Source organism: Denticeps clupeoides, chromosome 12 (assembly GCF_900700375.1).
Source record: "Denticeps clupeoides chromosome 12, fDenClu1.1, whole genome shotgun sequence".
NCBI classification, from domain to species: Eukaryota; Metazoa; Chordata; class Actinopteri; order Clupeiformes; family Denticipitidae; genus Denticeps; species Denticeps clupeoides.
In genome coordinates, this window is record NC_041718.1 from 17,619,732 (window position 1) to 17,630,194 (window position 10,463).

The 10,463-nt window shown below is 48.9% G+C and overlaps 1 protein-coding gene across 1 annotated transcript; it reads left to right on the forward strand.

Moving 5' to 3' along the window:
• Positions 1 to 5,626: 5,626 nt before the first annotated feature.
• Positions 5,627 to 9,934, forward strand: slc32a1 (solute carrier family 32 member 1). The gene is made up of 2 exons (XM_028998110.1): positions 5,627 to 6,608; positions 7,519 to 9,934. Exons 1-2 carry the CDS (start codon positions 6,216 to 6,218, stop codon positions 8,704 to 8,706), a joined length of 1,581 nt encoding a protein of 526 aa, XP_028853943.1. The 5' UTR covers positions 5,627 to 6,215; the 3' UTR covers positions 8,707 to 9,934.
• Positions 9,935 to 10,463: the final 529 nt, after the last annotated feature.

A 10,463-nucleotide genomic window follows, 5' to 3' on the forward strand; every position in this document is an offset into this window, starting at 1 on the left:
CCCGTAATCAGAAGGTTGCCGGTTCGAATCCCGATCCGCCAAGGTGCCACTGAGGTGTCACTGAGCAAAGGACCGTCCCCACACACTGCTCCCGGGGCACCTGTCATGGCTGCCCAGTGCTCACCAAGGGTGATGGGTTAAATGCAGAGGACACATTTCACTGTGCACCGTGTGCTGTGCTGCCGTGTATCACAATGACAACCGCTTCACTTCACACTTCAGATATCACTGGTTTTGTTTGCTACGAGTCTGAAGTGGCTGGGATGAGAATGAACACCTCCAAATCTGAGGCCAATGTCCTCAACCGCAAAAGGGTGGAGTGCCCTCTGAGGGTTGGGAGTGAGATATATATATGTGTGTGTGTGTGTGTGTGTGTGTGTGTGTATATTTCCACTCCTTAAGAAAAATGATAACATAGAAACACAACGTATTTTAAAAAAATTTCTAACATTCTATTAATAGGCTGCTTGATCCCACAAAAAACGGTATTTATTATAGGACGACACAAATCCAACATGCTCTCATATCTATTATTAATGGTTGTTATGTGTGTAATGGGAAAATAATGGAAAACGATGGCTGCGCTGATTGTCCGCCTTGGGCCATATATCCCTGAGGAACGGCAGTGTTTGGTGTGTGTTCAAAGACAGGGGTAAAAGGCAATTACAATGTTAATGTATCGCAGCAGGAGGAGAGGCGGCGTCGGAGAAGGGGGGCAGCAGAGTCTGTGGGAAAAAACGAAAGGTGATGGAGTGAGCGGAGTCACTCAGGTTAACGGCAAGTGGCCTCTGGGGAGCCAGAAAGGGGAACGGAGGAGGGGTGATGTTGATATGATCATGCGGAGATAGACCAAAAAAAGAACACGCGGTTAGTTAGGCTACTGAATTGGCAGAGCTGCCAGATCATTGCTGGCTCCCAGATGGGAACCAAATTGAATGAAATGAATGTCTTGAAAAGCAATCTGATGCGTTTATTATGCTGGGCACAATAAAAAAAATAACCAGGAATAGTCAAGGCTGTGATGGAAATAACACAGCAACGAATGACAAGGGTGCGTTAGATATGACAGATTCTTCACTACAGTCATTTTAAATGAGGAGCGGGGAATTAAGACGATTAAATCATATTCACAAAGCCCACAATTGGCCCCGGACACCTGCAATCTGTGACTCCACTCATTGATAATCGGCTTCAGACCAAAAGGCCACGGATGACCACATTCGACTTGAATCTCAGCAGTGCAGGTAGCTGGATGAAAGCGTAGTCCATTTGAAAGCATTTTTTTTTTTCCCCCCATGCAAGATACTGGACTGATTGTGGTCAGGCCTCCAAAAATATCCAACCAGCAGTGGACCTGACTAAACTAGACTGTACCGAAGAGCGAACGCGGTGCGCAAAGCATACGTGTCTCTCCCGAAGTGGCCGGCAGACTGTGAGTGTCAGCAGCCCCGCGCCCTTTTGTCTGCAAGCCCGCAGCCTGCGCGGTCTAACATGAGCTACTTCATACACCTCTCCTGGGGCCTCATAATAAGCCATTAAACGGGCGCATTAGGACAAATGAAAAGGCTTTTAAGCAGTTGCCACCGGGCCACCTGAATTCCTCCCTGGGGGGGGGGGCACATTTGCCTGGAGGGGGTGACTCTGTCTGAGAGAGCAATCAAGATGACAAATGTGTGTGTTGGCCGTCTAAAAAAAGCGCTGCGTGCGACGTCGTGGGAGCCTCCGGCAGAACAAGCCACCTTGCCGACATGGGAAACGATATTGTACGATATTTTTTTTTTTTTTTTTAGAATATTTTAGAATTTTTTTACCACCACGCATGAAATGCTCTTTGCATGTTGGATGCACGTGCAATGTGTGTGCAATAAATGTGTGTAAAATGTGGCTGCACGCTGCTGCAGGTTTTGCGAAGGGGTCCGGCGTCTTTCCTCGGCACCAGCTAATCAGCTGGATAATGTACCTGTGATTGTGATGCTAATGTTAATGGATTCGGAGAGAGAAGCCAATGCACGGCCCCGGCTAATTTTCCCGAGCAGAGTGCAACCCCCCCCCCCAGAGACTGGTGCCTTTTCAGCTTTGTCCATTAATTGAAGCGTGTTATGTGTTGTTTTGTGCCTCACTGAACGATCGAAGTCCAGCCCACCCAAAGCACAAAGAGAATTTTTACATATTTCTACATATGCCTTTTTTTTTTTTTTTAAGTCTTTTTTTTTTTTGGAAGAGAAGCAGCCTGTTTTTGGCCGTGTCCATTTGCATAAGATTCTGCCGTTCCGGGCGCCTCATCATCATGCTCTGTGCGGCTGGTCTAATGAATACTGGCAGCCATGCAGGGAAAGCTGGAAAAGAGCTGCCATGCAGTGTGGCTGATGATGCTCAGCTCATCTGCCGGGATTGTTTCTTTACGATAGACAAAAAAAAAACAAAAAAAAAGGAATTCATGGTTTTTTTTTGCCATTTTTATATTAAAAAAAAGAAAAGAAAAGCAATGCAATTAAAAATAATGAAAAATAAATAAAATAAAGCAATGATCATGTAACCACACGATGGAACTTTCTATTGCAAAAGGTACAAAATGTTCTTTTCTCCCTCTCGCACTCACACTCGACAAAATATTGAACCCACTCCAGTAGCAGAAGTGCTCCTCGCCTTTATTTAAGGCTCGTGGTGTAGACTGCACATAGTTTGTGAGCAGGCTCTTACCTTCCGAGGGAAGATAATTAATTATCTTGGTCTGGTTCAGGGCGGGCGGGGGAGACATCAGGCCTGATCGGGCGGCTCAGCCAGATCAGTCGAGTGTGAAATGGGAAAACGGGCCGAGCAGACTTCCAGAGCCGGAGGGAACGTGGCAGGAGGTGGGGGGGGGGGGGGGGGGGGGGGGGGGGCAAAGGTACATTTTGATTGGCTCGTGTTTTGAGTGACACTTTGAAAGAAGTGACTACTGTTGGAAATTGGCTTGGTATATATTTTCGGGGTTGTGCACCGTGTGATGCTACCAAACTCAAAAGTAAGGTTCGTTACAGTGACAGCCTCTAAAGGCGATGAATACGCACGCATTGTGACATATTGATTAAGAAAGGATTTACTTTGAGGGTATAATTGCAAGAGACTTTCAGTTTAGCTTAGCTATGATTAAATAGTTAAATGTCTGTTTCAGATGTTCCTAAACAACATCATTCAGTCAATAGTTTGTCATGTACATTTAAAATTACACCATCTTATCCAGAGCGACTTACAGTCACTAGATACAGGGACACCCCCCCCCCGTGTGTTACCCGCCAGGACATTACAAACATGTGACACTGTGGCCACGAACAAGACCACAAATTTGAATTATTATGAAACAGCCAATCAAAAAGTCTCATCTCAGGGTAACGTCTCTGTGTCTTTTTGATCGTATCATGGATGCCACTTCAGCTCGGAGCTTGGAAGGATGTCACACTCAATTGGAAAATGGAATACCGGCAATACCAGTTTGCAAGAAGCAAAATAAATGGGAAAGCCCTCAAAGTTCAAACAGTTGCCTCGTGGGGATGTAAAAGTAGTGGCACTTGTAGTAAAACTACAGTAACCATGGGCAAGCTGACACTCTTCGGGGCGTGGTGCCATTCCCAGATCCTGCTTCGGACTTCCATAACTGGGCAGCTAGAAAACCTGACAGCAGATTGCTTTCTGCTAGCATGACATAGCGAAACCGTACAGCAAGTTATCACAAAACCTCCTCTGGTGATAATCGATCATCATTATCAGTGTGCTGATTATCATGAATGGATTCAAATTAAACCTGCGGCCGAGAAACGTATTCAGTACAATTTTCCCGATATTATTACAGTGATTTATAAAAAGGTTTTTAATACATTGGCGTTTACATTCTTCAAACAGAAAAACGTCGTTGTTTTATCGTAGACGAGCGTCCGGGAAATACCGCGGAATTATGACGTCATTCCCACCCCCGAGCGTAAGATGGTAAAAAAATTGACATTAAAAATAATCGTCGTCTTAGTGGACATCTTACACGCGTGTTGGTTATCCTCGTTACGGTCGGTGCGGTGAGCCCTGACCTCTGACCCCGCGCTGACCCGATGACGGACTGTGCCGACTTTTCATCGTCTTTCAGACCATTCCCATCAGACAGAAACGCTCTTCTGCTTAATTAAAGATAATTATCACGTTAAACCGACTCATCTCCGTTTCCATCCCCATTACTTAATTCATAAATTGGATAGTACATGTCGCCATTTTAAGGGTATCGTATAAATAATGCGGGGTTATGTAGGTGTATAGGGTGTGTAATAATAGTTTTTTTTTTTTTTTTCCCGCGGTGATGTGCATCTCTGCGCGGTAAATCCGGGGTGAATATCGGGGTGTCTGCGGGCGGCTGATAAGACGAGGCCACGACCCGGTCACAAAAAAAAAAAAATTAGTCGATTAGATCTTTCCAAGCACAATTGTGGGCGGTAAGAAGGTCGGATGAAGAAGAAAAAAAAACCCGATGAATTGTGAATGAAAAGGAAGAAGGAGGGATGAACGGCTCTGTTTTTTGGTTTTTAAATTCTGCGACATTCCTTCATCGCGGTGACACACGTCAACGCAGCCCGGCCGCCACCTGATTTTATTTCCGCGCGTTCGTCCAAACTCGGGTACATTTTTTAAGCGACTAATTTTTTTTCTTTTCATTTTTTTTTGGTTTGTAATTAAGTGGGTTTTTTTTTTCTTTTTTTTCCTCCGCAGAAGGGATTTTTAAAAATTCCGATACGCAACCTCCACATTGTGGTATTAGATTGTGTCGCCGTCAAAAGAAAAAGGTATTCAATAAAGAGCCGAGTGTGGGATTATTTCGTTCTGTTCTGGAGAATAAAGGCGAATTCCTAAAAATCCCGTCGGACGATTTATTTTTGTTATTATAAATGTTGGATATGATCAAATAAACATCTCATGGGTCTCTTCATAGAAACGAAATCACTTCTTCAATAAATTAAATAGACTATATTAAAGCTAAAAAAGACAATCCCTTCTACAAAATCGACTATAAATCCAAATGACAGAAAATGGCCATTTAAAAGCCAAATATCGATCGAATGGTGTTCGGATAATAATTTTCCGCCAGGAGAAAAATAAAAAAAAAAGACAAGTGTGTCCCCCCCACCAAAAAAAAAAAAAATCCAACAGCTACAGCGGCTACAGACCAAAAGAAAGGTCCCTACGAGCGTGGACTGCGTGGAGATGTGCAGGAAAGTGCTCCGCTGGAGTGGGCAGGCGGCGCGGCGCTTTTATAGCGGCCAAGTTCCGCACCACTGGCAGCCCCGGAACGACATTGGGTGACAGAATCAACGACACCGATTGGAAGGCGGTGGGGCGCAAAGCGCCTCCCCCAGAAATGCAGCAAACCTCTCCGTGTTCTTTGGGAGGGTGTGGGGGGGTGTGTGTGGAATAGCTGCGCACCGGGGGCGCAATGGCACAATAAGGTCCGTCTGCAGACCGCCGACCGCGGAAGCGGTGCGCTTCCGTCCATGTATGGTCACGGGGGCGTGGCGTCATGCAAATCCGCCTATGGGCGTGGTTATAAGCGCACAAGCGGTAGTGCGTGTTCTAATGCAGTTCTATTGGAATTATACTAGATTGGAGTTGGTCCTCTGTTATTGGGGTGACGCCAAGTGACACATACGCCGTAAAATGTCTGGTCGTGGTTCGTCTTTTTCAAGCTGCGGGATCCGGACGAACTGCGTCTGTGCCACGCTTCTATATTTGGACTGTGGACACGCCCATCCGCCTGCCCAGAGACACGCCCACCGGCTGCAGGCAGAGCCCTCTCCATTGGCAAGCTGACGCGACACGTGCCAACCCCCCCTCCCGACACCCCCGGGCTCGACCGTACCGCATTGGCATCGGTGACGGCGGACGGGAGAGCGACTGTGGGAGCCGCTGCCGTGACCACCATTCCGCCCGGGTTTTGGGAGCTTTCTTCGAGCTCGGGATCGGAGGATCGGGGGGGGACATGGTGCAGGAGCCGAGACGCGACGCGTGAAGGTGACATGAGCCCGCGGATTACCGGCACCGTTCACGAAAATCGGCGCGGATAACAGCTGAGCCCCTTTTTTACGCGCGACTCCTCGATGCGCAGGAAGAAAAGCTAAAAAATCAAATCAAATAAAACCCACGCCGCGAATTCCCACACTTCCCATCAGCGCCGAACCCGCTTCGACCCACGCAGCGCGACCATGGCCGCGTTAATCCGGAACAAGATCTCCAACAAGCTGTCCAACGCCGCCACCACGGTCACCAACAAGTCCCAGGCGAAGGTGAGCGGCATGTTCGCCAGGATGGGCTTCCAGGCCGCCACGGACGAGGAGGCGCTCGGCTTCGCCGCCTGCGACGACCTGGATTACGACCACCGGCAGGGGCTCCAGATGGACGTCATGAAAGCCGAGGGGACGGGGGGAGAGGGCGCCGAGGACCTGGCCGGGGACGCGACGGAAGGGGACAGCCACTACCAGAGGGACGGCACCGGCCCGCCGCCCGCGGGAAGCGAGTCCTGCGGCGACTTAAGCAGCCAGGACAAGCCCAAAATCACCGCGTGGGAGGCGGGCTGGAACGTCACCAACGCCATCCAGGTGAGCGCGCGGGCGAACGAGTGGCGTGTGTCACCCCGTGGTCGAACTAGCGGCGGGGGTGACATTCGCGCGTCACGTTTTATTCCTTTCAGCATGAAGGCAGTGGCGTGGGGGGGTGGGGGGGGGGGGGGCATCCAGTGCCATCAGATCCACGATTAACGTCCCGTTTCATTAAAGCTGATGACGCTGTAGTGCCCCCCCCAAAAAAAAATTTTTTTTTATGACGATCTGCGAACCGGATAAAACCGGACAAGGCCGATAATAACGCGACATTTGACTTAATGAACTACGCTGCGTTGAGAGAATGTTTGTTACGCCTCGTAACCCTGGGTCAAGACGTCCCGTGTGCGACCCCAGAACCGAACTTCTGCAATGCGCGCCGGAAGCGGGACGACGAGAATGAAGAGAGATGGTTGTAAAACACGGACACACACACACACACACACACACACACACACACACACACTATTTCCATATTAAAAACTACGCCCACGGTAACGGAACGCAGGCGCTGCGCAGGCGAGGTGGCCAGAGGTCGTTACGCATAAGGACGTGTCCGTCGCCGTCGCCGTGCGCGACACGCGTCTCATTTCGCGTGATTGCGCCCGGATTCCTGATTCAATGACGCAATAACCTTCCAAATCGCGTAAATCGCTGGGGTTTAAAACGAAAGTAAAAATCGAACGTGCATAATTATGCATGCAGCTGATGAGGACAGTTCGGTTCCTTTTACGTCATCGAGTGTCTCCTCCGTTCCTCCGGGTGACGTCAAATGATGCCAAAGTGGGCGGGGCCACGATGAAAACGATTGGCGCAGCGGTGTATGGCCATACACATCATACACCAATAAACATGAAGATGGATATTATTCGTAATGTCCAGGTTTAACATTGTCCCTCTGCTCTTCCAGGGAATGTTTGTTCTCGGGTTGCCCTACGCCATTCTCCATGGAGGATACCTCGGACTGTTTCTCATTATTTTCGCCGCCGTGGTGTGCTGCTACACCGGGAAAATTCTCATCGCTTGCCTGTACGAAGAGAACGAAGACGGCCAGCTGGTTCGAGTAAGGGACTCGTACGTGGACATTGCCAACGCGTGCTGCGCGCCGAGGTTTCCCTCGCTAGGTGGCCACGTGGTGAATGTAGCCCAGATCATCGAGCTGGTGATGACCTGCATCCTGTACGTCGTCGTCAGCGGCAACCTCATGTACAACAGCTTCCCCAGCCTGCCGGTGTCGCAGAGGTCATGGGCCATCATCGCCACCGCCGTCCTGCTGCCCTGCGCCTTCCTCAAGAACCTCAAGGCCGTCTCCAAGTTCAGCCTGCTCTGCACCCTGGCCCACTTCATCATCAACGTCCTGGTGATCGCCTACTGCCTGTCCAGGGCGCGGGACTGGGCGTGGGACAAGGTCAAGTTCTACATCGACGTCAAGAAGTTCCCCATTTCCATCGGGATCATCGTGTTCAGCTACACGTCCCAGATCTTCCTGCCGTCCCTGGAGGGCAACATGCAGAAGCCCAGCGAGTTCCACTGCATGATGAACTGGACGCACATCGCTGCCTGCATCCTGAAGGGCCTGTTCGCCCTGGTGGCCTACCTGACCTGGGCGGACGCCACCAAGGAGGTCATCACAGACAACCTGCCCGGGAGCATCAGGGCCGTCGTCAACCTCTTCCTGGTGTCCAAAGCCCTGCTGTCGTACCCGTTGCCGTTCTTTGCTGCTGTGGAGGTGCTGGAGAAGTCGTTTTTCCAGGACGGAGGCCGCGCCGTCTTCCCGGACTGCTACGGCGGCGACGGCCGCCTGAAATCGTGGGGACTGTCGCTCCGGTGTGGCCTTGTGGTGTTCACCATGCTCATGGCCATCTACGTGCCCCACTTCGCCCTCCTCATGGGGCTCACGGGCAGCCTGACGGGGGCCGGCTTGTGCTTCCTGCTGCCCAGCCTCTTTCACCTCAAGCTGCAGTGGAGGAACCTCTTGTGGCACCACGTCTTCTTCGACGTGGCCATATTCGTGATCGGCGGTATATGCAGCATCTCCGGCTTCATCCACTCCATGGAGGGCCTGATAGAAGCTTTCAAGTACAACATCCACGATTAGGCCGACTTTCACCCCCCCCCCCCGCGCTTTCAGTTCACGCGCAGAAAACACGAGCCCAGCACAAACATGTGAGTGTGTGTGTGTGTGTGTGTGTGTGTGTTGTAGCGACTCTTCACATTCACGGCCCGATCCGCTCACCCACTGACCGACCCAGCACACCACGCGCGCGCAAAAACGTGCCACGGAGACGCCCACGAAATCACGCGTACAGGTCAAATACAAAAAATATAAAAAAATACTCACACGCAACGTATTTATCGCACTAGAAAAAAATGGACAAAAATTCGTTCTAATAAATCAGAAGGATATATTTTACAGATATGCTCTTATTCAACTGCGGAGGAAAACGAATGAATATGACCAGAAACCAGATGTATCGTCTATAAGCTGATAGAAATGTATCATAAATGCCGGTTCTTATTTTGACTCTTATACATTTACGTTTATTCAAAAAAAAGAAAAAAAAACGATAACAAGAAACCAAAAATGAAAAAACCCGAACCGAAGAAATCTCGTCCAATAAAGGCAATAAACCCCATGGTTTTTATCGGCACGAAAACGACATTATCACGTGAAAAAGGTAGAGCACCCTGCGTGTAAATATTTCAAATTCAGATGCGGAATTGAGCGAATGATCCCGGAGAAAATGAAGGAAAGGTGGGGAGAGGAGGGATGGAGGGATGGATGGATGGATAAAGAACACGATGCTTCTTCAACTATGCATTCTGAATGTATGACGCTCATGCGGTTATTCTGCAGAAAAGCATTTTATTTCAAACAAGCACGAGAATTTCCGGCGTGGGGGAAATATCACTTTCTGGATTTCTTCGTGGAGATGAAAATTGACGTGATGAAATCGTTTTGCGGTCAACAATTTTACCGAGAGAGAGAGAGAGAGAGAGAAAATCCAACAGAAGATGTGGGGAACGGAGACAAATCGAGCATACAGACATTTTTCATTCTGTGCAATCCAACGGGTCCTGTGGAAATGTTATAAAACCGTATGTGTAGTGTTGTTGTGGTTTCAAAGATGGAATGTATATCACAAATTCGTTATCATATATCGTGAAAATGAATATATTGAAGAATAAAGAGATAAGTAAAATTCTATTGTATAAATGTGTTTGGTTTTGTGTGATTAAAAACGAAAACCGTGAGAAACATGTATTTTTTTGCCTCCAAAAAAGCAGAATAAAACCTGGAAATAAAGCGGTTGGTGAAACACTGACGACGAGCGTTTCTTTTGAACAGACGTTTCGTGCATCCTTCTTTCTCGTTGTAATTCGCTTTAAAGGTTGCGTGTGGTCGAGTAATAATCGACGCCTTTTCTTTTTAACGCTGTGTGCCTTGGAGCGCGTTGGTTCCACGCCCACGAACAGGGAGAACTGTGCGCAACTGCTGCTGCCTTGTATCGCATCGTTTCCCCGCACGGCGCCGTTTGCGTGACCTTTACACGCACCCGATTGTTCGGGAGCCTTGTTTATCCTGCGTTCATTCACGTCGTGTCCTTGATGTAGTCCAAAGCGAGTCAAGCGCGTTGAAACACAATTCGGAGGGTCCGAGCCTCCCCCTAGCGGCCGGAACGGCCGACTGCAGCTCGTTTATCACACTGCTCAGAAACGCAACTAAACACTCAGTCCAATTTAACGATTTGCAACTAGTGCATCAAAAAAAGAATGGTTATTGGTGTATAATGAGAACTTATTATATAACATGACTGTAGAATTGCTGTGGAGGCCTGGGATGTAGTAAGTGGT

Coding starts and splice junctions, on each gene's coding strand:
- slc32a1 (XM_028998110.1), top strand. CDS start 6,216: ATGGCCGCGTTAATCCGGAACAAGATCTCCAACAAGCTGTCCAACGCC. Junction 6,609..7,518: donor ACGTCACCAACGCCATCCAG/GTGAGCGCGCGG, acceptor CTGCTCTTCCAG/GGAATGTTTGTTCTCGGGTT.